Source organism: Xiphophorus hellerii, chromosome 18 (genome assembly GCF_003331165.1).
Source record: "Xiphophorus hellerii strain 12219 chromosome 18, Xiphophorus_hellerii-4.1, whole genome shotgun sequence".
NCBI classification, from domain to species: Eukaryota; Metazoa; Chordata; class Actinopteri; order Cyprinodontiformes; family Poeciliidae; genus Xiphophorus; species Xiphophorus hellerii.
The window spans coordinates 3,140,723-3,167,961 of NC_045689.1; the positions used below are offsets into that span (position 1 = coordinate 3,140,723).

General features: G+C 37.3%; 2 protein-coding genes across 5 annotated transcripts; both read left to right on the forward strand.

Moving 5' to 3' along the window:
* Positions 1–2,987: 2,987 nt before the first annotated feature.
* On the forward strand, positions 2,988–6,260 carry opa3 (outer mitochondrial membrane lipid metabolism regulator OPA3). Of its 2 annotated transcripts, XM_032545022.1 has the most exons (3): positions 2,988–3,183; positions 5,426–5,758; positions 5,792–6,260. In XM_032545022.1, the coding sequence occupies exons 1-2, from the start codon at positions 3,042–3,044 to the stop codon at positions 5,752–5,754; spliced, it is 471 nt and encodes a 156-aa protein (XP_032400913.1). In that variant the 5' UTR covers positions 2,988–3,041; the 3' UTR covers positions 5,755–5,758; positions 5,792–6,260. The 2 variants fall into 2 exon arrangements, with proteins under 2 accessions (XP_032400913.1, XP_032400912.1); XM_032545021.1 differs by having other exon boundaries at positions 2,989–3,183; positions 5,426–6,260.
* Positions 6,261–6,571: 311 nt separating this feature from the next.
* On the forward strand, positions 6,572–25,415 carry LOC116737646 (heterogeneous nuclear ribonucleoprotein U-like protein 1). 3 transcript variants are annotated; one of them, XM_032590958.1, is made up of 16 exons: positions 6,572–6,686; positions 7,209–7,457; positions 8,677–8,907; positions 9,593–9,782; positions 9,876–9,949; positions 11,020–11,159; positions 11,276–11,375; positions 11,964–12,076; positions 13,185–13,451; positions 14,080–14,202; positions 15,433–15,561; positions 21,416–21,584; positions 22,303–22,569; positions 22,949–23,097; positions 23,176–23,388; positions 24,559–25,415. In XM_032590958.1, exons 1-16 carry the CDS (start codon positions 6,587–6,589, stop codon positions 24,673–24,675), a joined length of 2,631 nt encoding a protein of 876 aa, XP_032446849.1. In that variant the 5' UTR covers positions 6,572–6,586; the 3' UTR covers positions 24,676–25,415. The 3 variants fall into 3 exon arrangements, with proteins under 3 accessions (XP_032446849.1, XP_032446850.1, XP_032446851.1); XM_032590959.1 differs by having other exon boundaries at positions 23,179–23,388; XM_032590960.1 differs by having other exon boundaries at positions 6,629–6,686; positions 7,205–7,457.
* Positions 25,416–27,239: the final 1,824 nt, after the last annotated feature.

Below are 27,239 nucleotides of genomic sequence, written 5' to 3' on the forward strand. Positions count from 1 at the left end.
CGTATATTTGCACAAACTTTGACGCAAAGTAAATTTTTATACATGCCAACTTGTGCGTAAAATATGGCGCTGCAGGCTTTATACATGAGGCCCCTGCTCTTTCTGAAGCTCCGCTTTCATGACGTCATCACATTGTTCCTCCATTAACCCTTTAACAACGGTTCACCAGTATTTCACTGAGAAGTAGCTCCTATAACGAGCTCTGGTGATGCGCCAGGTGTTTGCTAATTGCTGCTGGCTAGTCTGAAGGAGCTGAGTAGGGGAGGAGCTGCGCCTCAGAGGCGGGGCTAGGTCCAACCAGATGTTTTGCACAGCTGGATGGTTGCCATGGAGATTAAAGGGTTTCTCAAGCATGCATGAAAGAATCAAGGCAACACTCCAGGTTCATTATTGATGAGTGAATAACATTATAACATGATTTAAGAAGAAAAAAAGCTCAAAAAAGTTAATTTTACTTAATACCTACCCACTGTCTTTAATAGAAAACATTAATTGCTTTGAAAAGTTAAATAAAGACACTTGCTTTGATTTTTAAATCTACTTGTAATGTGGTATTTCAGTTTGAAGCACTAGGTGAGAAGAGTAGCAGCAAAGTGGATCACAAGTCTTTCTGAACTGCTGTTGTGCTTAAAGGGAGAGACTAAATCGAGAAGAGGTGTGTTTTTATATGACTATATATGAGAAAGTGGCCATGGTGAATAAACAGGAAGGCTGTTTTCTCTGACTCATTTGCTCTTTGGTGGAGCTGTTCCTGATCAGGCTTAGTCAGGGACAAAGGGTGACACTTAGCGCTGCGTTCACAGGCAAAAGTGAAGGTCCAACCAAAGACTGTGTTTGCTAATTAGCCAGGAGCTAGAAAACCCAAGAATAAAACAACAGGGGCTCTGTTTTCAATATGTAGCATTGTTTAATGTGCTGTCCTTGATTACGGTAAATAAATTTGAATTGAATTGAAGCTAATGCCAACAGTAATTGTCTATTTATGGGGAGAATAAGAGAAAATAGAGAGTGTCTTAAACTTTGGCAATAGCCAAAGATAACATAAACCACTCTAATTATAGACATGTCGCGGCATGACGTCACATGCACAAGTTCCCGCTGGACAGAAAAAAACTGATCACTGACGATGATTACTGTTGTTTATTGCTGTTAAGGTGTCAACATAACACGCTAAATCTTAAATGTACGCATGATATATAAAATAAAAAGGGATGCAGTGCTTTTCTACTAGTGGTTAACAGAACAACAACTAGATAACAAGGTTAGGAAAAGGTTTTAATTACAAAAAATATCAATGATTAGGGAAGTAGGTAAATTATGCTAGCTTGACTATGACAACCTTACCAAGTAGATGTGCTGCAGAATTCTGTGTTTTGGTTCAGTTAAAAAAACCAGTTAAATTTGTAATATAAGGTAAACAGCAAATGACACCTTGGTTGTTTCTTGTTTCTTGAGGCCAAGTTAGTCACATTTATTGTAAGTGATTGAATAAGCTGTTTGTTCTTCAGATTAGCTGGTTTAAAGGCTTGTCAAAGCTAAAAAGGAGACAAATGAAGGTGAACTAGCGTTTATTTATTCACGCTTATTGTCTGATTAAATGAATGAACTCACCAGGCTTTGTTGAAAAATTACACATTTATGTTTTGGTTTACTGGTTGCGTTCCAGTAACTGAGAACTGGGTTTCACGTCAGAGCGGAGGGAACAGGCGTCAGAATTTCAATATGGCGATGTCCCTTTACACACTGCTTACAATTCCTCTTACAAACATAATTTTAAGCTTACTTTCCATAAGCAAACACACATTTTAATTAGTTCTGTTTTTAGTTGCATGACATGTACATCTTGTGAAATAAATGTGTTTCCACCACATGTTACTACTGTTGATTTGAGGATCAGCCATAATGAAGCACAAAGTTGATCTTATAAGTTAGGTAAGTTGAAGTTAAAGGTGCATGATACTGCATATTTTGATAGCGACCCAATATCAACTAAATACAAGGCCAGTATCCCTGATATTAATACCAATTACTTTTTATGAGTTAGGTTTTATATATCATCAAACTTCAGATGTTTTTGTGCGTTTTTTCCTTTAATTTAGTTTGTTAAAACCTAGAATAAAATTTGGAAAAGACTTGAAGGTGTCTACAAATACTTCAATAAAATGATAAACAGAAACAATAAAAAACAAAACAGTGTGCATTTTTTTCTAAAACAAAGTGCAAAACATTAGTATTTGTAACAAATCAAAAGAAAATGTTTTTTTAGGTAGATTTGAGAAACTATCATATGAAAATAAAATAAAATTTCAAGACATAGAACATGTCTGTAAACACTATTAAAAAAAGTACATTTTTAAATCTATATATTTTATATTCTTAAAAGTAGACAGAAAAATCTTACCACGCTAGTACACGCTAAAATGCTAAAATACTGACTTGGCATCAATATTATCGATATTTTGGATCAATCTGCCCATTTCTAGTTTTAATTGCTCCCAGTTTCCCAGTGGAAAATATTACGTCGGAAGGTGTTCCAGCTGGTTTTTCCAACCTGGGATTTCTGAGTACAACTGGAATGTAGCTAGGAAATCATCCGGTCGGTGCAATGACCCAAGGTTTGGGAATCTGTTGTTCAGATCCACCAAGGAGAACCACTACAACCACGAGAATGAAATAAAAAATAACAGATTTTGTTTTGTGCTAAGATAAAGAACATATTAAATTGTTGATAAACTCAATAAATGATCAGTATATCATGAACCATAGCCACAGCTATAGCCTGTGTGATCTTAAAGAGGTGATTTCTGGTAGTTCATATTTTATTTATTTACATATTTACGTCTTTTTCTGGAGGTTAACAGTATAATATGATGGTAAAACAAACAAAAACAGTTCCCACACCGGCTGGTCGTCACTTTCATCCGATTTAGCCACCGGCTAGCTGTAAAAGAAGCGCACCCACTGTGACGTAATGTCGACAGTCAAACGTCATCACGTAATCCTCTACGCACTCTCACTGTGGGAGAAGTGTTTCCGCCAAGATGGTTGTCGGTGCCTTCCCTATCGCCAAGCTCCTCTACCTCGGCGTGAGGCAGATGAGCAAGCCTGTGGCGAACCGTATCAAAGCTGGGGCTCGAAGGAGCGAGTTCTTTAAAACCTACGTCTGCCTGCCGCCGGCGCAGCGTGAGTAACCGAGCTAACGGCTGTTGTTGCTCTGCACTTCACTGACAGTGACCCGGAGGTTTGGTACAGCAGGAAAAGCTGACATAACCAATGAGATTTAAGTTGACGTGAGGAAGCATCCAATCGTGTTTGAGAGTTGTTCTGCTCGACGAATGAGAGCCAAGCATGGTTGAAAGTGGGCGGTTCTTGTTTTGTCATTGAAAAGACTTACTGTGAGGACATGACAGGACAGAAGCAGTACGAGCCACAATTATTCAGCCTGATTAAAACACTAAAAAAAGATATGTCTATTTACTGCTTCTTATTTGCCACATTCAATCAAAAAGCTGCTACAACTGATAGAGAGCCTAAACATACTATTACTATCTACACCTCATTTACCGTTCTTGCAAAAGTAGTCACACTTTTTCATATTTCGGGGCGTTTGAACCATAACGTTCAATTTATTTTTGGGATTTTACACACAATTGTAGTTAGAAAGTGGCAGGAAAATAATGCGCAGGAAAAATTTTTAAATGTGTGACGTACACTTTAATCCAGCCCTGTTTATTCTGATTCTCCTGAATATAATCAATTCACCTAATGAGAAAATACTGCCGTCTGCGTGTAATGAAGCTAAAACTATTTCACTTGAGGAGTTTGGGCTGAAACTCCTCAAGTGGACAAAGGTGTTTTTTTATTTTATCTTAAATGCAAAATGTGTATATTATTTTGCAGTTTTTTCTTAATTACTGCTCTGCATAGGTGGTTTTTTCCACCAAAGGGTTTTTTTCAGTCTGTGTAGTCCAGTTAAAAGGACAGTTTCCTTTATTTAACCAGGTTGAGATCAAGATCTCATTTTCAAGAGGGACCTGAGCAGAAGTCTGCAACACACAACCACCTGGTTACACAAAAGAAAAACTAATTAATACATATGCACAAGTTTAAAACAAATACAAGCCAATTTAAAAGCAATGGCACTGGTTAATAGAATCACGTTGCATGTTTTTAAGAACCGCTAGAAATAAATCCAATGAAATCAGATCCAACATCTTGAGTTCAGACTGGAGCTGATTCCACACTGAATGCTTGCTTCCCTTTTTCTGTTCAAACACGTGGAACATGCCAAAAGAAAAATGTTAGAGTGTAAAGAATGGGAAGTAACAGATATTTGTAGGAGAGAATTTAAGTATGCTGGAGCCAAGCCGAGTAGAGTTTTATAAATCAGGATCATCAGGTGTTTGTTTCTCCGTACGCTTAAAGGAGGCCATTCAGCTTTTGCACACAACTCACAAAGGTGTGTAAGACGTCTGTTCCCTGTTGCAAACCTTAAGGCACAATGATACACAGTATTCAATGATTGAAGGCATTTGGTCAAGGAATTCGTATATAAAACATCTCCATAATCCAGGAGGGGCAGTACTATGTTTTTGAGATTTACATCATGTTATAAAGTTATTCCCTCATTAAAAACATACCTGAAGTGTAGCTTTGATTCTTTCGTCTATGTTTGAGAAATCTGGATGGGACTTAGCTTTTTAAGAGAACAGGCAAAATTTCAAGATGTTAAATCGGGAAGTAAAATTTATTTTAAGCAGAGGAGGACAGAGAGTACCAAAAATTGTACTCAAGTAAGAGTAGAACTACTTCAACATATTTTTACACATGTAAAAGTAAAAAGTATTTGGTGAAAAGTTTACTCAAGTACTGAGTAACTGATCAAAACATCAATCATTTTATATTTAAAAATTACATCATCAGACAGACCAAATATAAAGTTAAGTGGAAATTTTGGTGTTTTAAGGACCAAAATGACAATAATTCGTATAAGTAACACAAAAATGACAAAATCAGACAAAAAAAATTTTTCCAAATCAGTTTCTCTCAATATAAAAACTTCATAAACTTTAACAGAAACGGCAGGTGTGAGTCTGTGTCTGGTGGATTTCTGGTTAAAACATGTTTGTTTTTCATTCAGTGGGGAGAAAATCCAGAAATTTGCTCAAGTGAAAGCAGAAATACTTTATAATAAAATTACTCAAGTAAAAGTAAAAATACCCCTAAAAGTACTTTTGTTCCTCAAAGGTTACTCAAGTAAATGTAACTGGGTCAATGTAAGTGGTTACTGCCCAACTCCGATTTTAAGTCACATTTTTTAACTGAAGTTAACAAAGTTACTTGATTTGCTATGAAGTGGCAAATCAAAACACATTCTGCTGCCCCTTTGAAAGGCTTAACTTCAGAGTCTCCTTGTGTTTCTCAGTTTATCACTGGATTGAAATGAGGACGAAGATGCGCATTATGGGGTTTAAAGGCGCCAGCATCAAGCCCCTGAACGAGGAGGCCGCAGCAGAGCTGGGCGCCGAGCTGCTGGGCGAGGCCATCATCTTCTTCATCGGCGGCGGGTGCATGGTGCTGGAGTACAGCAGGCAGGCTGCCAACTCTCGGCGAAAGGAGGAGGAGCTGAACGACACCATCGTGAGCCTACAGACTCAGGTAGCAGAGCTGTCGCTCTCCACAGAGACTCTGGACGCTCAGCTCAGAGAGGTCAACCGGCTGCTGCACTCCTTACCAGCTCCCTCCTCAAAGTGACTGGATGTTACCTGTGCAGCGCAGGGTTGTTGGAACCGTGTGTGGAGGAGGAAACGCACACCGAAACAACACCGTCAGGTGTACAGCGCCCCCTGCTGCAAAGCTGGGGGAAGTGCACTGCGGCGCTGTCATCTGCTCAAGTTTTGAGCAAGTGGTTGTACAATGGCATTGCTATGATATTCATAGTGAACTTCTATGGTCGACTTTGCATGCTTACTATAAATATTACTGTGCATAAATTTGTACAGCCCCACACTACCTTACAGTTAATATCCGTTAATCACAGCACATTATCTGGAAACTTCTCATTTTCACATTTTATTGATTTGAGTGAGTTTTAATCAGACAAAACAAGCATCCGACCATATCAAGATGTTATTTTTTGGAAACTTCTCCTGCTACAGTTTCTAATAGATTCTAGTTGTGATCACTGGCCGCTGTAAACTGTTTGTAATTGTTGCTGGAAAAATGAAGGTGTGAAATAAACATCTGTTAATTTGTGTTAAGTCTTTTTTTGTATTCATTGTTGGCCTGTGTGGTCACTGTAAGGCTCGTATAAACAGTTATAGTGTTTTATCTGTATTTTATGGATACATTTAAAAGGTCTTTGTAGCCTATTTATACATTTTAATATATTTTAACTAAACAGTTACAATATTTAATAAGTTAAAATAAAACTAGCACTACATTTAGTATGTAGTATTTTAGATGTAGTAAAAAATATGTTGTTTTTAAATTTTCCACAAATATCCCATTGTAAACTCTGTCTGGCCCATATTTCGGGCTCCTTTAAGCTGGTGAAACTTGAAGTTGTTGCTGTTCCGCCTTGCGCATGCGCCGATTTTTTACCCTCAAGTTAGTGACGCTGGGGGGCGCTAGCGTTTCTTTCAGACTCCTACCCGGACTTACCCGCGCAGCTCGCGTCAAAGGAGGTAGGCCTCAGTTTTATTTTTCTTCATATTTTATTTTATAGCTGTATTACATACCGTCTACACGATGCACTGACAGCAGGGCCTGCATGAAAAGCCGGTGTGACTTAAAGAGGCTTGTTTCTCCGTGTTGAATGCATTTGTTTTGCATCGCTTGGCGGTGTTTAAGCTAATGCTAGGCTTAGAAGGTTACCGTCTTTAGCCGTACAGTGGCGGTTTGCAGTGAGGGCTTGAATTAGAAGCATTCTAGCGAGCGCTTTTACCTAAATAAGCATATCTACAGACATCCATTTTGTAATTATGTACCGTCGGGTTTTACCCACGAACATTAACTGTTCAATGTGTGTAGAGTTGATTCAGCACTGCTAGTTAGCTTAGCATAGCCTAGCCACACCATTACGTATCCCGTTCAGCTGAGAAACCGCGCAGAATTGATCAGTTTGAAAATCAGTACCACTTTGTAAACTGTGGCTAACCGTCATGTGTGTTTTTTTACTTTCTCTCTTGTTCTGTTACTTAAGAAAGACGACAAACTCGAGAGTTTACCGTACGCAGCAACCATGAGTTTAGACGTGAAAAAACTGAAAGTGAATGAGTTAAAGGAGGAGCTCCAGCGCCGCGGCCTCGACACCAGAGGCCTGAAGGCGGATCTGATGGAGAGGCTGAAAGCCGCCCTGGAGGCTCAGGCAGAGGAGGAGACCTCGGAGCAAACTGGCCAGGAGGAATACGACGAGGAAACCCCAGAGGAGGAGGAGGAAGCTCCAGACCAACAAGGTACAGATTCCTTTTAACATAAACATGCTTTATGTTAGTTGTATGATTATTATATTCTCCAAAAGTTATAAGCACTTATTGACATGAATTGACCTAAGATCTATTAACTAGAGTTTAAAATCAGTACAAACACATTAAACCAGATGCATTGTGTTATAAATTTAAATTCAATGAGGTTAATAAATTAGGGGTGCCACAATAAATTTGGACCATATTTTTTTTAATTTTGAGTGATCGGCCGATACTTTCATGTGAAAATCTGACAGATGGAACTGCTCACCAGGCCACGATAGCAATAGTCACCCAATGTTGCTAACATAGCAACTTTTCAAACAAAAATAAAATCTATATTGGCTAAAATCGACAAAAACAATCATCTGTTTTAAAGATTGGTGATGTGCAGGAAAACTGCAGCTAGTGAGCTCCTAAAATAAATAACTGTAAACAAAATTATTGGATCAGTGTTAAAATAAAGTTAGCTACTTTTCTCCATATGAGCAATCCAGACTTGGATAATTTTTTAGTCTTTTATGAAAGATGTAAATGTTCGTTTTTACTTCTTGATCAGAAAATAAAGATCACAATTGATTATCCAGACATTTAAAAACATCTTTTAAATGCTAAATTTCCCCCCAGAATTTCCTAATTTAAATAGTTTGTATCTGTTGATGCCATGTTTTAGGTTTCTTATACAAAACTGATATACAGCAAGAAATGTGGAACAAAATTATTGAGTGCGTATACAGTAAATCAGCTTGATGTGATGAAACAGAAACACTAGGACTTGTTTTGACTCTGCAAAACATCAAGTTATTTTCAAGAATAATCCCAAGATTTTTAGTTTCTTTGACTATTTTAAAAGTTTGACTATTTATTCTTATATTATAGGTTCAGTCAATAAACTTTTGTTCTAGTTGAAGTTGTTTTTAAATCTGTCGTGACATATATTTGTTGTTGTGTGTTTTTATTAAATAGTGTTGATTTTTCTGATTAGTTGTGTTTTGGAGTGATGCTGTTCATGCAGTTTGCAAATCAATTACCTGTAATTTGATCAAAATGACCACCTTTTATTAGCCATACACTGCAAATGCTGATTTTTCCTAGCTTGTGAATCTAAAACTTAATATTTACATCTGCAGTGTAATGTTCTGTAGAAGGTCTCCAATCACTGGATTGTTTTTCTAAACTTTCAACCAATTTCTAATCTCTCGTTAATCAGAAGATCAAGACTACGGAGGCGATGACATGGATGATGCTGGCGACGGCGATAACCCTCAAGAGGAAGACGAGGGCAGAGACTCGGGTGGCTACTACGAGGAAGAGGAGGCAGAAGCAGAGCCGTACGAAAGTCAGCAAACTTCAGACTCCGGTAACGGAGAGATGCAGAGATTGAGCGCCGTATCCGAGGAGGAGAGCAAGGCGGAGACGAACTTCGAGGACAACTCAAATGGTTATTAGCAGATTATTTTTTGACATCTTTGGTTGATCACAAGCTAAATATTGTATTTATATAAAAAAGTGTTTAAACTGTTAATGGTTCTTGCTAAGGGTGCAGCGATTTATCAGCCATCCGCTGTCGTCTTCTGCTCTCCTGATAGACATTTGACTGACAGACCGGCCCATCCGGTGATGTTTGCAGAGTACGAGTTAACCAATTGCAGTTCTCTGGATTCTGATTTTAGCTCATACCAAATTGTTTTGTCTGAAATGTCACTAAATATAGCAAGAGAATCACTGAATTGGAAACAGTAGAGTTGCTATTGGTAACTTCAAACATGCAGACATGAACTGGTGGGCCGTTGTGTCAGTCAGGAAAGCAGAAGAGGGCAGCAGCTGATTTTTAGACCTTTGTTGAGGTGGATAAGATCGGGCGATGTGGCCAATCTCCCAACACTAAGGAAGTCTGTGCCGATAAATTGGTGCACCCCTAGTTTGCAGTTGGCAGTAGTTACCCCACTGTTTCCAACTCAGTGATTTTCTTGTTAAATATTTAGCAACATTACAGACAAAAAAAATCGTTGTCAGTCAAAAATCGTAATTGTCAGGTCAGGCTTTTTAAAGATCGGCGATCAGCCAGAATCGGTGCAATCGGTGTATCCCTAGTTCTTACATTATTTTATTTTTTCATCTTTTAGAAATTAAAACAGAAATCAAAACAGAAGACGAGGCCGAGCCAGTTGGAGACGAACAGCAGGCAGCGCAGGAAGCAGAACAGCAAGACCAGGCCGAAATCAAAACGGAGGACAACAAAGGCGGGAACAGCCGGAAGAGGCCACACGAGGAGAACAGGAGCTACGGCTACTACGAGCACCGCGAGGAGAAGAGGTAGCTGAGCTACACATCGATATTCTTCAGCCAACGAAACAGGAAGTTAAAGATGTTCAAGGCTCATGATCTTATGCTCGTGTTTTTGAGCAGATCTCGCACACCGCAACCTCCTGCTGAAGACGAAGAGGAGAACGTCGATGACTCCATGGTGACAATTGATACATGTAAGTTATATTTATTAGGTGCACAGAAAACCAAACCTTTGGTATGGTTGTTTGTTCTGAGTTTTAAATGGTGTCAGGATGCAGTTTGTTTTGTTCCCAGTTATTTTCTGCAGGAAAATTTATTTACCAGATAATTTCTGTGGTCATTTCTCTCTGTACTAGAGAAGTATGTTGGTTTGCTGGATGATAAATTGTCCCAGAAATTGTTGTGCTAAACTATAATGTTGTTTTGTCTCAAAACAACAATATTATCAAGTAATATAATAATAATAATAATAAGAGTTTGCCCTCTCAAAGGCCGTTAAATTAAAAAACTTTAATTTTGTACAGAACACTTAACACTGGAACTTGAAGATATTTTAATTAACCAAAAAAAAATGACCTAAAAGAACCAAAACCACCAATTAAATTAGATTAGGACATCTCTGTTAACAAAATTGTCCTTTAAAAAATATTCATCTCCCACGACAACAAATTTTGCTTTAAGATAAATTGTTCCAGAAGTTATTATGATAAATGATATTATAGTTGTTTTGAGATTATTTTCAAGTAATGTAATTGTAATAGCAGCATAATAATACTATAACATATTCTCAAAAAAAACCCCAAAAAACTTTCAATTCTAAAGTTTATTGGACTGGAACTGGACAGCGTTTTAAATATCCAAAATAAATACACAAAGCAGCAAATAAAATGAATTATGAAGTCCCTGTAAACAAAATGGTCCTTCAAATAAAAGGTTTAGTTGAGACCAAAACACCAGACTAGACTTTTATCATCCAGTATTTAGACAAAAAAGAAAACGATAAATACTGCAAATGGAAACTATTGATCTTATGTTATCATGCGAGTAATTGATTTATTGCTTATTGTGACCGGCTTATTTTTGGAGTTTGTTTTTAGTTACAGTAGCTAAATGTAAGTCATGTTGATGTATTTTTCTGTTTTTCAAAGAATATAAAAATAACTTTGTTTTTGTTTCAGACACCTGGTTCTCATTTCATGAAATAAAGATTTATTCATGGCCTCCTGTTAAAACCTTTTAAACAACATTTCTTTCTTTTTGTCAGATAACTGTGACCTGCACTTCAAGGTGTCTAGGGATCGGTACAGTGGTTATCCTCTGACCATCGAAGGGTTCGCCTACCTGTGGGCCGGAGCTCGAGCGACCCACGGCATCACTCGGGGTCGTGTTTGCTACGAGATGAAGGTAAGTCACAGTGAAGCAGTTATTTCTTCTTTTTTCATTTTCCATAATGAAAATTTTCCATTTTCTAAATTCCATTTTCCTTCAGCCTTTGTGTCATTTTGTTACGTTTTCCTCAGATTAATGAGGAAATTCCTGTGAAGCACCTGCCCAGCAGCGAGCCCGACCCGCATGTGGTTCGGATCGGATGGTCCCTCAACAACTGCAGCACTCAGCTTGGTGAGAACGCCAACAATGAACATGGTGTCTGATACAAACTTTGTCTCGTCACATGTGGGGTACCTCAAGGTCCGATCCTCAGATCCCTCCTACTTAGTATCTACATGGTCACGTAATCTGATTGGCTACCAGAAAACACAAGGAGGAATGTTTATGATGCAACTTTCAAGTTGGTTAAGCAAAATATTGCAGAAATAAAGGGGCAGTGTCATGTAAAACTTTTTATTTTAAACTTTATATCATTTCATAATGTTATTCTCACATAGTGTTGACTTGATTCTTTCACGCATGTTTGAGAAATCCTTTATTCTCCATGGCAACCATTCAGCTGTGAAAAACGCCTTGCTGGACGTAGCTCCGCCTTCAAGATGTAGCTCCTCCCCCACTCAGCTCCTTCAGACTAGCCAGCAGCAATTAGCAAACACCTGGTGGATCTGTGCATCTGCTATATTCATAGTTTTGTGATTGATTACTGTATGATGTTTTTACTGTGTAAAACACTTTGACCTGCCTTGTTGCTTAAATGTGCTTTAGAAATAAACTTTACTTGTCTGCCTCTGAATTGGAAAATGTTTTTGTTTCCTGCAGGCGAGGAGCCATTTTCTTTCGGATATGGAGGAACGGGGAAGAAATCTAGTGACTGCAAGTTTGCAGACTACGGCGAGAAGTTTGGTGAAAATGATATAATCGGCTGCTACATTGTAAGTAACACGTTTGAATAAGCTTAGAATAATCTGATGATGCTGCGTTACTCTTTAGCAGAGTTGGGTAGTAACTAGTTACATTTACTTGAGTAATCTTTTGGGGAAAAGAAGTACTTTTTTGGGTATTTTTTACTGCGTTTTACTTTTACTTTTTTATGAAGTATTTCTAGTCTTGAGTATAATTTCTGGATTTTCTACCCACTGAATGAAAAACAAACATGTTTTAACCAAAAACTTACCAGACACAGACACACCTGCAGTTTTTGTTAGTTTTTCAATGAAAGAAACTGATTTGTAAACAATTTTCTTTTGTCTGATTTTGTTATTTTGTAATATTGTTACTTATATAAATTATTGCCATTTTGGTCCTTTAAATACCAAAATTTCCACGTAGCTTTATATTTTGGTCTGTCTGATTATGTAATTTTTAAATATTAAATGATTAATCATTTGATCAATTACTCAGTACTTAAGTATACTTTTCACAAAATACTTTTTTACTCTTACTTGAGTACAATTTTTGGTCACTCTACCCACCTCTGTTCTTTATAAGTGTTGTGAATGTATACATATTTTTGTTATAATAGGGGAAGTCCTAAAATCGTATACCTAAAATGAAGGCCTGAAAATGACTTAAATTAGTTAGAAAATATGTAAGCTGGCCTTAAATACACCAGTCCCAGGTCTTAAATTTTGTTGTGGCATTACTATTTATTATCTCATATTTTTTGCCGTTTTTTTCCGTGAGATTTTTCTGTCACACATAAGTTTGAGTCGCATGCAGACATCTTCATTGAGTTCTGTGACTCAGGTGGTTGATATGCTAACTAGCTGCTAATACACCTTGCTAGTCAGCCAACTAGCCTTTTTGTAAGTGTGAACTGACTGGACAGCGCTCATTTGCTACATGCACTCTGTGCAAAGAAGTCGGGCACTACTACTAGATAAAATATGCAATTTTTTTGTATGTTTCTATCGTGATACAGATCTTCAATTACATTCATATGGTCTTCAAAAGTCTTAAATTGGATTCGGTAGAACCTACCGAAACTCTGTGTAATGCACCCTAATGGCTGTTTCTGTTTTCCCATCTTTTTACTTGCAGGATTTTGAAAGTAGCGACGAGGTAACGATGGGCTTCTTAAAGAACGGAGTGAACCTGGGCGTTGCTTTCCGGACCACCAAGGAGGCGCTGGCAGGACGGGCGCTCTTCCCCCATGTGCTGGTGAAAAACTGTGCCGTCGAGTTCAACTTTGGCCAGAAGAGGGAGCCCTACTTCCCCCCAGAGGAGGGATACACCTTCTTCCATGATCTTCCCATGGAGGACAAAATCAGAGGCACGAAGGGACCTGCCAACAAATCTGAATGCGAGGTGAGGGCTTGCTAATGTGGCGTTAGTTAAATACACACAGGAGTTAAATAACTAGAAAAAAAATACTGATGGAGTTACTGAGAAAATAGAATATGAGTCTACGACAGAATATTTGAGTCAAAGTGAAAAAGTTAATTTGATTTATGAGACTCAAGAATACTAGAAGAAAGTTGTAAAAGTTTTAATGAGAAGTGTTATTCAAGTTTTAATTCTCATATTGTTTATTACTTAATTTTGGATTATTTACGACTTTATTCTTGTACTATTACATATTTATTCCGATAAATAAAATAGCCCTGGCTCTAAAGCTACATCAAGCTCAACCCATTTGAGTTGACAATAGTTTCATTCCAGCTATAAATGTACCGTATTTTTATAACAACTGAAAGTGACGTATAATTACTAGATTGTGCTGTGAAATAGCCTGGAAGATGCATATCACTGCCCCTTTTAAAAAAAATTACACAAAAACATAAAGACAGAACCCTTAAGGCCCAGTCTATTCAGCTTATCTGGAAAAAAAGTGAATTTGGGGATTTGTTGCTCTTCAAGTGTTGGCCATTAAATAAATAATTAATAATTGGAGGGGAAAAATACAATATCAGCTTTTATTTACTTCTTGTTTCAGATTTTGATGATGGTTGGTCTGCCTGCCTGTGGAAAAACCACATGGGCCATAAAGCACGCCGAGGAGAACCCAGACAAGAAGTACAACATCCTGGGAACAAACGCCATCATGGACAAGATGAAGGTCAGCTCTGACGATCATAGCAACAGTTAGTAGAGCTGGAAACTAGAGATCAGGCCTGAAATCTGGCTCTGAACCTTCAGAGCCACATAAAGACGGTTACAAAATTGGCCTTCTATCACCTGAAGATCATTTCCAGGATTAGCGGACGAATGTCTCAGCAAGATCTAGAGAAACTCATCCATGTGTTCATCTTTAGTCACATTGATTACTGCAGCAGTATCTTCACAGGTCTGGCTAAAAAAATCAATCCTCCTGCTGCAGCTGAGCCAGAACGCTGCTGCTGGAGTTCTGACTAAAACCAGGAAGTTAGAGCACATCACCCAGTCCTACAGTCCCTACAGGGGCTTCCTGTAGCTCAGAAAATAGACTTTAAAATACTTCCGTTAGTTTATAAATCACTGACCGGCTTAGCACCACAAATCTGTAACAAACTTCCAGAAAACTGCAAAACAGCCGAAACACTGAGTGCCTTTAAATCTAGATGAAAAACTCAGATCTTTAGAGTTGCTTTTGAAACATGATCAGTCCAATTTTATTTGTATATCGCATTTTAATTTAATTTTAATTACAATTACAATTAAAATTTAATTTACATATTAACTTACAATTGAATTTATAATATTAAAATTGAATTGATCTAATTACTGAAATGTTATAGGAATAAACGATTAACAAACTAAAATGAAATTGAAATATGAAATTAAATTTAAAAATTAAATATTAAAACTAAATGTACATATTAAATAAAAATGTTATTTGCTTATTAAATTAAAATGAAAAGTATTTATCTAGTTGCTGAAATATGTTTTACAAGTAAACTTGGTTGATAAATAAAAATAAACTAAAAGTATATTCAAATATTTAATGAAAAATGTAATATTAAAATGAAATGTACATATTAAATAAAAATAAAATTTTTAATTTGATAAAAAATAAAATTTTAAATTACATTTATCTAATTGCTGAAATATGTTATAGAAATAAACTTAAACCAAAAAATACTAAAATTAAATTAAAATATTAAATAAAAAGTTAAATATTAAAATTAAATGTACATATTACATACAAATTACATTTAAAATTGAATAAAAATTACATTTAAAGTGTAATTAAAATTAAATTTAGAATTTAATTAAAGCTGAAATATGTCATACAAGTAAACTTGGTCAACAAACCAAAAGCCCCTCACCTTTCTTCTTAAGCCTGTTGTATGTTCCTGTTTCCTGTCAGGTGATGGGTCTGCGGCGCCAGAAGAACTACGCCGGGCGCTGGGATGTCCTCATCCAGCAGGCCACCCAGTGTCTGAACCGGCTGATCGAGATCGCCGCGCGCAAGAGGCGCAACTACATCCTGGATCAGGTACTGCTCCTCCTCCTCCACGTGGTTCTGACACTCACCACAGTGAGTCAATGTGCCCTGATGATCACTTTCTCTCTAATGGATTATTTATTTATCTTTCAGGGGGTCTCTGTGTATTATAGAGTAGAAGAAGCATTGATCACCCTGTTGTCACTTGCTTGTCGTGTAACAGAAAATGATTAATGGCTGTCATAAGCGACAGAATAATGTCATGTTTTCAGTATATTTGCACTTTGCTATTATCTATTTCATGTCATATTACAGTATTGTTTGTCTTGTGAAAAATGTACAAGTAAACCATGACTTTGTAAAGATGTTGAGAAACAAGTAAGCTCTGCCTGGTGAGTAAGAAAAACACCTTCTGTTGCTAATTTAATAAGCCAGAGTTGATAGCTTTTCTTAAAAGCTACTTTTAAGTGAGAAAGATGGAGCTTTTTGAGTGTGTTTTTTATTTTAATTTTTAAATTAATTGACCCTGAAGGTAAGTAGTGACTAACAGCGTTTGGATTTTCAGATCCTTGTGCTCAGCCAGTGTGTGAAGGTAAGTGGGTCTAGTGTGGCTTTTCTGTGGAAACTGTGAGTATGTGAAGGTAAGTTGTTTATGTTTGTCGTTGTCTGGGATGCGACTCGCGTTCGTACGAAGGCAAAGGTGAGTGAAGGTAAGGGAGGGGACCCGTCAGAGTAGCTATGTCTTTCAGTTAGGACTACTTTAATTACTATTTGGCTCTTTACGAAGAAAAATATTCATCCTAAATTGATCAATTTAGTCATATTGTACCTGAAAATGCTTCTTTCAATTAAAGATCTTAAAAGAAAGTAGTGTAGTTGTTTATAATTAAATATCTGTGAGGTTTTGTGTCAAATTATTCTCTTACCTTCCTGATTAATTTCTACATAAATGACTCTCTTTGTTACCTGCTTGTATTTTTGGAAGCACGCTTTCTAAGAGGTGATGGGAAATCAAGCATCATGTTCTAAAACAGCGACCAATAAATTTGTTTACATGCATGCTGCTTTTATGATGATTTAATGGAAATAAACTCATAGTTTCACCCTAACAGCTGTAACAAAAAAACACCACACTCTCAAAGTCCAAACATTCGTAACTTAAAAATAACGTTTACAACTAAAAATATCAACTATAATCTAAAAACTACACTCTAGTTTTGTATACAAAAAACAAATTCACAGTTTGAACAGCTCAATATTAAAAACATACTTATTTACAAAATAACATACCTTTATAGCAGATGCATTTTATCAAATTTGTTCAAACTTGTCTTTGTTGCCAATAAGCCGCCGTTCGATAATGTATACAGCGGAAGTTGTCCTATCAAAATAAAAGCATCAAACCAAAACCGGAAGTTCATCATATTTGTACAAATAAAACAAAGTAAAGGCTATGAGCGCTAAAAAGCGGATACAAGCAAAGAAGGAGCAACATTTAATGTTGTTTACATGGATACAGAAATGATAAATGTGCCTTGGAACAACAGACTCAACTTAATTGCTGTTGGGACAGTTTATGCACACACTGATCATATTCGTGGTTATTTTTAATTTAAGCCTGGCGTTTGAGTCATAATTTCCTCTACCTTTATAGGAAGGTGTTTAAAAAAATTATTTGTTTACTAGCTCTGTTATGACGTAAAGCTGCACATTACAGTTTGTTTTCCTTCTAACTGACTTTCTGAATCCGATTAGTCATTTAACACTAGAACTAGCTGATAGAGCTATTTTAATAATAATCTTTGTCATTATAAAAACATGGAATTACATTAACTGTAATGAAATTGGGTAAACTGCAATGGCTGCTGCACCTTTGTGCGTTGCTATAGCAACCAACATTTAAGTGTCTTGATGGTTGACGTCCAATGAAAGTTTTGCTGTTAAGTTTTGTTCACACAGCAAATCTTGATGATAAATTTGAATTTGTTGCTGAGATCCCATTTATTGTTTTTGTCGTTTATTCTGCTCATGAAATGCGATCAGACGTTTGCGAACCGTTTACGACCCCAACGCGACCAGGAAAAACGCAGAAGAAGAGCATTGACGTTACACGGCAGCGCGCTGTACGGATAACTAATGAATAAGTCTAATAGCAACGGCCATATGTGGCGCGTTAACGGCAGTTTCTGTAGAGAAGTCTGTTTGGATGCAAGTCAGAGCTAAGAGCAGTGTGATGCACAAACCTCTTCCATAATTTTTATAATTATAAGCTATTGTTTATGTCCAGATTTAACAATGGACGTCTTGCTTCTTCTGGTGCAAAAAATATAATGTAAATATTTATCGTAATTAATTTCTTGTTGTCACGATGGATTCCGGTTAATGATTTTTAAAAACACCCAAAACCATCCGTTTTGTTTCGATTGTTTCTACCATTTTCTCCTTAATTCCATAAAGAACACCAATGATCAAATTTTTAAAATGTGATTAAAAGCAGTTCATTTATACAAATCGCATTTCTTTATGTGACTGGTGTCCTAAAGAAACAAACAAATGGGAACATTTTCAAGACCACTGTTTGTGTCTGTTGCGGTTTAATGCAGTCGCATCCATAGAGATACCTAAAAAAATTGTAATATAGTTCTTATCGTTGCTTTTATCGTTATAACAGTACATAAAATACTGTAATTAAACTGTAAGTCTACATCGCCCATTCCTAATGTCTCACATAGGGATGATTTTTTAAATCTTTAAAAAAAATTAAAGATTTTTTTCTTAAATATCTGAAGTTCTGCCAAATGTTTTTTTTCTTATTTTTAAGCAGCTATGAAGGGAAACTTGAAACTGCTGCGCAAGTTACTCAGCAGGTGGTTGCTAGGTAACCAAGGTGGGGAGAACTTTAAACTGCTTGTTACCCAGCAGGCTGTTGCTAGGCAACCAAAGAGTGAGAGAGTTAGCTGGTTGGTGCCACCAACGTGACTTAGCTGGCTGCTTAGCTAAAAGCTTTCTTCTGCCTACATCTCCCAGAATGCTGTGCGATTCTGGATCGGAGTTCAGTGAATATTCTACATTTTGAATATTCTATCACATGTATTATCTACTGATATTGATTTATTGTCCAGCCCTAGTGCTACGTAAAAGTTGGATAAAATGCGACATGTCCATTCAGGTTGCATATCCGTTTCCCAGCTTGTGATTCTGAATCATTTTGACTTAGTCTGATCAACACAAAGTACTCTGGTAGACCTGTCAAGGTAACAAATTTTGCTACACGATAAATTATCACTAAAGTTATTGTGATAAACGATATTATTGTTTTTTTAAAGACCATTTTCAAGTACCATATTGGCAAGAACACATTCTCAAAATTCAATAAACTTAAATTCTTTTTTGGTTTGTTTAAAGGTTTTATTGGCTCTAGTGGCCTTTATTTGATAGTTAATTGACAGGAAAGTGGGTAATGAGAAAAGGGGGAAGACATGCGGCAAAGGTCGCCAGGCCGGGAATCGAACCTGTGACGCAGCTGTCGAGGACTAAGGCCTCCTTATGTGGGTTGTGCTTAACCCCTGCGCCACCACAGCACATCCCATAAACTTAAATTCTAATAAACATTTAAAAGGAAGTGGAAGACATGTTAAATAAATAAAACAGAAACAACCAATAAATTTTATTATAAATTCTCTGTAAACAAAATTGTCCTTCCAACAAAAGTTGAGACCAACACACCGAACTGAAGACTTTTTATCATTCAGTTTTTGATAGAAAGAGAGAAACAATAAATTTTAATGCTTCTCTAAGTTGACATTATTACATAAACTGTTTGGACCGAATGCTTCGCTATAAGTTTCTTTAGGTTTGCGTTGGGGAGATGAGATTAAAATCTCATCCCTAACCTGGACTGAGTGCAGATTATTATAACAGTGTTGAATTATTGAAAACAAAAAACTAGCTTTTTATTTCTTTCTTAATTATTGTTAAAATATTTACTTGATTTCTTTAAACCAGTATTGCTAAGTCTGGCATCATTACAACCCTGTTTGATATGAACTCTGCTAATTTAACGGCAGGATTGAACGTAAATCAGAAATGTTCGTAGCCGGGTTCGATCGGCGGACTGTCAACATAATCCTCGGTTTGTCATCGAAACATATCGTTCTACTGCATTTAGAAAAGTTAATCTGAGGTTTCTTGTTCTGCGTCTTGAAATTAATTATTAAGCAAATATTTGTACAAGTTAACAGTTTAATTTAGGAGTTTTAAGGTGATGCGTTCTGCTTTTCTTCATTACATGTTAGATTTTCTCTGTAACTGAACTGTTTGGGACTTAAAGGGCCGGTATTATGTATTTTCCTGGCACATGGTGACATTTTATAACTCAATTAAGTAAAATGTTGCAAATGTCAAACATAACATTGAAGTAATTTGACTTTGTATTTAATGCCTTGAAATTGGGCCACTGTCTCTTTAAGAATCTCCAACTCTTTCCAACCTTCTGTCTTCTGCACGTCACGTCGTTTCTCCATTGTGCCGTTTATAATCGTTCTTGGCAGCCGTGGACTGAGTCGTAGTTTGTATTTTAAATTCAGCAGTCGCACAGTTCCACCAGGTGTTTGCTAATTGCTGCTGCCGCTAGTCTGAAGGAGCTGAGTGAGGACTGATGCTCTAAAGAGGGGCTTTGTGAGAGGAAGCATTTTGATATGGCTGCCACAGAAAATTCAAGGATTCCTCAACCATGAATAAAAGAATCAAAGCAACACTGCAGGTGTGTTTTTGATAAGGGAATAACATGTTTACACAGTATAAAGCTAAAAAAAAAAATCTGTTTTATATCATCTTTTAGCTAAAGCACTCTGAAAACATTGTTCTTTAATGTGCATTAACGGTTACACGGTCAGGGTGTCCGTGTATCCTTAAAGTCTTTAACTTGTGCAGCCTTAAAATTTCTTAAATTAATTTTTTTTAAAGTAAGTCTTAAATTTTGTCGTGGCAGGGCTCGTTTTTTGTTTTCTCGTGAGACTTTTCAGTCAGGCAAATGTTTGATTCACACTCAGACATCTTCATTACGTTCTGTACCTTGATACGGTTGAGGCTACCGCTAACTAGCCGCTAATATACCTCTGCTAGCTACCTAGCTAACTTTATTAGTAAGCATAAAGTTATCGCCAGTTGGCTGGAAGACGTTCGTACATTTCTGTGGAGATAAAAGTCTTACTCTTAAGTCTGAGTAGGTGAAACTCTGCTGTTTGTTTTGAAAGGTTCAAGCGTTGAATTTTCATCAGGCACTTCAAAGCAGTCCTAAAAACAGAACATTTTACATAATTTGTGTGCTTATGAGTTTACTCAGTTCTTTATATTTATATAAAAATGACAAACGTAAACAAGAAGTTCATGGCTATTCCTCTTACTCGGTTTGTCATAAAGCGTTAAAAATAGTTGACTTTTCTCCTCACAATTTACTTTTATCAAGCAGAATATTAAATATTTCAAATCAAATCTATATGTTTGCACACCAACTGCATGAATAATTAACATTAGTGATCGCATCTGCATGACATAACAACAAACATGCTCAAAATCTGCTTTTAATCACTGAAGAGAAAGATGTGCATCTTAATATTTTATTAAACTAACCAAACAGATGATGTAATTTAGTGTAAGTGGGGGTTTTTTTGGGTCCCCCCTTATAAACTAACATTGCTCTGCAGTCGTTGGGTTCTGGTTCTGGTTCCGGCTTCGAGGTGAGTCTGTGGAGTGACGAGAGGAAACCAAAAAACCCGTAGATTGATACCGAAGCCAAACCTCTCTCACTTGACTATTGCAGGGTTCCAGCTTCCTCCCAGTGGAAAGCCTTTACAAGTAAACAATAACAAACAAGCTTCTACTTCTTTCTTGTCACCATTGCTAGACAAATGTTTATGGATCAGCAAGGAGACGAAAAATGCGTCCTTTTGAAGGTTTTCAACGCAAGGCTATTGTAATTTGTCCCACGGACGAGGATTTTAAAGAACGAACATTAAAGCAAACCAATGAGCAGGGGAAGGATGTGCCCGATCATGCTGTGTTAGAAATGAAAGGTAGGAATGCTGTGGAAACAAATTTAAACAAACAAAACAAAAAATAATAATAATAATTTTAAAAAAAAATAAACTATCTACTTTTTTTTTTTATTTGACTTTTTCTGTGTTGTCTCTGAAATCAAACTTGGAAGATGTCCCTCCCTCCCTCCTCCCCCTTTTACCCACCAGATATCAGACCTGGACTTTTACTTTTTTATTTTTTACATTTTTTTTTAAACAGTTTACAAAAATTTGATTCCTATTTTTTGTCCCTTTTTCTGCCACTTTCCATTCAGACTCGAACACACTGCGAACCGAGACTCGTTTCCTGTTCAGTTCAGATTGGAAAACCAAATTTAGTCAATTGGCGGCCATTAAAAGGTCGCTTCCTTTCGAGTTGATTTCCAAAACCGTTCCAGGATCTGTGTTTGGTTTGCGGTGATGTTCCCTCTTCACTACAACTTTTTAGTTGTCCTTTTTGTCCCCTGTCTCTTCTGATGTCCCCCTTCCTCTCTGTCTGTCTGAACAAATGTTTCCTCCTGGAGGCGAACTTTGTTCCCTTTGCTTTCTTTATCTGCTCTTTGTCTTTGTCGCCTTTGCGTTGTACTAATTATTTCTCGTTTTTGTCTTCCGGTGGTGTGGCTGCTCTGGTCTTCACTACGCTCCTCCCCCCCTTCTCGTCCCCGTCTCTGTCTCCCCGTTTCTCTCCACTCGAATGGGTGGCCGCCCCTCCAAGCCAACTTCACGCTGCCGGAGCCGTGCGACTTCCTGGAGGACGTGGCGTTTGTTGAGCTGCAGCGCGAAGATGCCGAGAAGGTGCTGAAGCAGTATAACGAGGAGGGCCGCAAAGCCGGCCCACCGCCTGACAAACGCTTCGACAACAGGCAGGGCGGCTTCCGCGGACGCGGCAGCGGTGGCAGCTACCAGCGCTACGACAACCGTGACGGGTTTCGTGGCGGCTACCAGAACCGCAGCGGAGACGGAGGCAGCGGGTACAGAGGAGGTGAGGCGCTTAACTTTTCTTTATTGACATTTTTCATTATTACAATAAAACATACTAAACACACAGAACTTGGAAAACTGATTAGTATTTTTAGTGGAAAAAAATAAGGTGTTAGATCTAATGTATAATTCCCACAAGTCTGAACCGGAAGTGATCCGCGCCATCTTAGGCAAGCGCAGCGCTTTGAGACCAACAAAAAGAAAATATGTGGAAACTCTTGCCTACAAGCGAGAAAAGATACATGGACAAAATGGCTGCTGTCGGGATCGAGACGTATGAGACGAAGAAGTAAAATATGTCAGACGATCTCATTTTTGTCTTGTATTTATTTCCTAAAAAGATGGACATTTGTTATTTATTTTGTCTTTTTGTTGCTCAGGTTACAACCGCGGCAGCTACAGCCAGAACCGATGGGGTAACAGTTACCGTGACGGTGGCTCGGACACACGCGGCAGCTACAACCGCAACCAGCAGTCAAGCGGAAGCTACAACCGCCCCGCTTCCTACAACAAGACGGGATACAACCAGGTAGCTGCAGTTCCCCTCACCTGGTGGGGTTTGGTCTGGAGTCGGAAATGTTTTACAACCTGGCGTTGCTTTGACCAGCAGGGCTACAGCCAGAGCTACAACCCGGGCTACAACCAGGGCAGCTACAACCAGAACTACTACAGCAGCTACAGTCAGTACCCAGGATACAGCCAGAGCTACAGCCAGACGCCCACGACCGCACAGACCTACAACCACCACCAGCAGCAGCCGCCGGCGGCGCAGCAACCACCGGCGCAGCAACAGCAGAGCTACAACCAGCAATATCAGCAGGTCAGGCAACTTCTCTTCCACAACCACAGATGAAAATGTTTACTGAACCTAAGTCAAGTAAATTTATGCAGGGAAAACTCAGAAATTTTTAGATTAATCTCAGAAATTATCCAGAAAAAAACACCTTTTTTTAGATCAAAAAGTCCAAAATTAGCAAAAAAGACATTTTCTTGGAATTTTAAAAATATTTTTAGGTTAATCGCACAAATTTCAGAGTTTGAAAAGTCCAAAATTGGCTTGAAGAAAATTTTATTTTCTAGAATTTTTTTATTTTTTGAATACCAATCTTAGAAATGTCCTAGAAAGCCCCCCCTGAAATTTCTGAGTTTGAAAATTTGAAGTTTTACTAGAAAAAAATAGAAATTTTCTAAAACTCAGAAATTTTCTAGGAAAAAAAACTTTTGAGATTAATCTCAGAAATTTGCTTGAAAAAATCAAATTTTCTAAAAAAAAAAAAAAAGAAATTTTGAGATTAATCTTTAAAAAATTTTCCAGACCAATGCTTGGAAATTCCTGAGTTTCAAGTCAAAATTTGTCCTCTGAGAAATTTTCTGAATTTGAAGAGTCAAATGTTTGACTTTTGAAACTCAGAAATGTCCAATTTTATTGTAGAAAATGTTTTACATGAATTTTAAAAGTTCTGAATATTTTTCCAGCAAATCTTAAACTTTCATACTCAGAAATTTCTGTTTTTTTCCTAGAAAAAGTCTGAAGTTAATCTAAAAAATCGACACATTTAAATATTTATTTCATAAGTTATTTACGATAATTTGGCACTGTTCACCCTCCGTATAAGGCTGGTCTGTTTATTTAACCAATTGATAATAGGACAGAAAAATGTGCTTTATATGAGATTAATTTTCTTTTTAAACATTTTGAACAAGTGAAGCTAAAACTACCTCTTGAGTTCTGTGTAGATCATCTGTACAAAGGTGCAAAATATAAACATTTTTATACAGTTTTGGCATAATATTTGCTTTTTTTTTTTTTTTAGTGAATGGCCTTTTTTGAGTCTGTATGCTTCAGTTAATCAATTAATCACAACTAACCTGATTAATCGTTTCAGTTCTAGATGATGACAGTTCGATCAAACTGTACAATAAGCTGTCTGACCATTTTCAGCCTTTATGGAGGGAAATCTGACTTTCTTTCCTCCCTCGTTTCTTCCAGTACGCTCAGCAGTGGCAGCAGTACTACCAAAACCAGAACCAGTGGAACCAGTACTACAGCCAGTACGGCGGTTACCCTGGACAGGGCAGCCAAGGCTCGTCTTCTGGTTCCCAGTAGCTTCCTCCTGCAACTCCTCCTTCCCCTAACACCTGCGACCTCTGACCTCTGCAGCTGATCATTATTATTGTTTTTGTACAGTTTAAGTCACCAACTATGGATCCTGTCCGTCTTAACGCGCTAGCCTCCCGTTTCTCACGCGTCGTTATCCAGTTCGATGTGGGATTATTTTCACTAAGCATTGAACGTGAGGTGGTAGATGATAGATATTCTAAACTCGTAATGAATGTTATTGATTATGCATCAGATGTGGATGCCTGGCGTCCATACTACCCCCTCAGATTGAAGAGGCGTTTGTGTATATTTATAGGCTACAGTTTGAGAAGACAGGAAGAAACAGCCTGACTGAGCTTAACGGAGAACAAATGCATGCTTTTTACCGCTACTCCCCCTTTTCTCCTCTCTTGCTCTTTGCTTTTCAGTTACGGAGTGAGCATCTTTTATTTACCGCTATAGAAACCGAGCATTATGAAGCATTTTTATAGGTGTTGGTACTGTAGTATTTAATCTGACCTTTTGATTATGAGTAATCCTTTGCCGCTTGTGTAGTTGTAATTTGCTTTATTTTTATATATAATTTCCATCCCTGTTTTTTTTTTTTTTTTTTTTAATTGCTGTTCATTGAGTCCTGTAGTTCAAGCCAGTTTTTTTTCTACCTTAAAAACAAACAGAATCAGAGTTTTTGACCAGTTACGCCAGCTGTCTTGTCTTTATACAATAAACACAGTTGTAAACACCTACGGATGTGTGGAAAATGTCTTTTTGGTTCCCAATTTTAAAAGCAAAGTCAAACACAACACATAACTAATGACTGTATTTGTATTTATTTTTTTGATAAAACTGAAATCAACAAAGGACAAAAGGAGGAAGATGAGAATAATTAGACCGTGTGTGTTGTTCCAGTGCAGTCCTGCTGAACCGTAAATGAAGAAATTTGAAGTTATTTTCAGGGCAGGAAATAAACATTTTGTTTGCATGTTGCTTCAAAACAGAATCAAGTGGTGCAGAAAGAGTCCAATGTCGCGCTACATTCCTGTTACCTTGTACAATAGAGTATTGGGGCCATACTAAAAAAATAAAATGACAATAAAGTTGAAATAATACGAGAAGTTTCAAACTACAGTCCTATTATGACTTTTCTCATATTCAACTAAATTCTCATTTAGCGGTAATCTGTCTGTTCTTAATACTACGACTTATTACGACTATCGTATTATATTTTGACTATTATAAAGTTGTTTGATAAGTTGAAATATGAGTTGTAATAAATTATATCACAAGAATTTGATTATTTCGACTTTGTTCTCATGACTATAAGAATAATCAGTTTTACGAGAAAGCAGTCGAAATGCAAGTCGAAATAATATTACGAATCCAGTGAAAATACAAATCGCAAAAAAATAGATTAAAAAATCATTAAGATATTAAAATCAAAATTTGAGAAGTCATACTAATACGAAAATAGTCATGAGTATCAGTGACGTGTGGTCAGAGGAAAAATCATGGAAAAATAATATATAATAAAATAATTTATATTGCTATTTTCACCCTGTGGTTTGTACTATAAAGTATTTATTTTTCATTTAGTTTTAGCAGCAGCAGCGAGCTGAGCCTCACCTGGGATTGATCAACCTCTGGCTAACTGCACTGGCTGCCATTCTATGACAGCATGCTCCTCCTGTCTGAATGTCGCCAATAAAATAGTTAAAAAACATTTAACGTATGAACTGATTTTCCATAATTTAGCTTATGCATATAATGTACTGTGTTTTTTGTCACTAACTGTTTGGGTAACATGTTTCGTGTGCTGAGGAGCGATCAGAAACCAGAGAACAGATTGGAGGTGAGGCAGGCAGTTCTCTTGCCTCATGGCAGGGGGCGCTCATGATCCCAGACGTTGTGACTCCACAACTGCAGAGTAAGAGACAGTAACAGCGAGCTAGCCATGGAGCTAGCCATACAGTCCAGTGAAGCGATATATTTATAGTTTTCTCCTCTTACCACATCAATCACTTATTAATAGTCGCAAAATAAACTTTAAGCCTAAAACCATACTACTGCAACAGACTGAATGTTCTGCTCTTTGTGTGGGAAATGTTTTTTTTTTTGTTGTCAGTTGCTATAGCAACTGTGCGCGTAGCTACGCTGATACAGAGAGCGAGAAAGACGTGGTTTTGAGTTGTACTTTAACGGTTTTCCACTTTGCTGTGGAGCCCAGCAAGAAATTAATATCCAATGTCCAAGTTTGAGTTAACAGAATTATTCTACGGCGGCAGCGCGGCTATGGATGGTAAGTAAAGGTTTAGACTTTTTGACCTCCAGCTTTGTCCGCATGCGCGAAGTTTCCTCATGTAAACAATAACATGCAGGGTTTCTATATTTGTAAATATGATTATGATTAAGTCAATGCCTCACCAGCTATGAACCTCACCACACGTCACTGATGAGTATTGTATTATTTTGAATTCATTCTAGTAGAACTTTATTCACGTATTACTTTAATTTTAATTTATTTTCTTATCGTGGCTCTAATACCTGGGAACTCGAAGCTGGATTTTACCCAA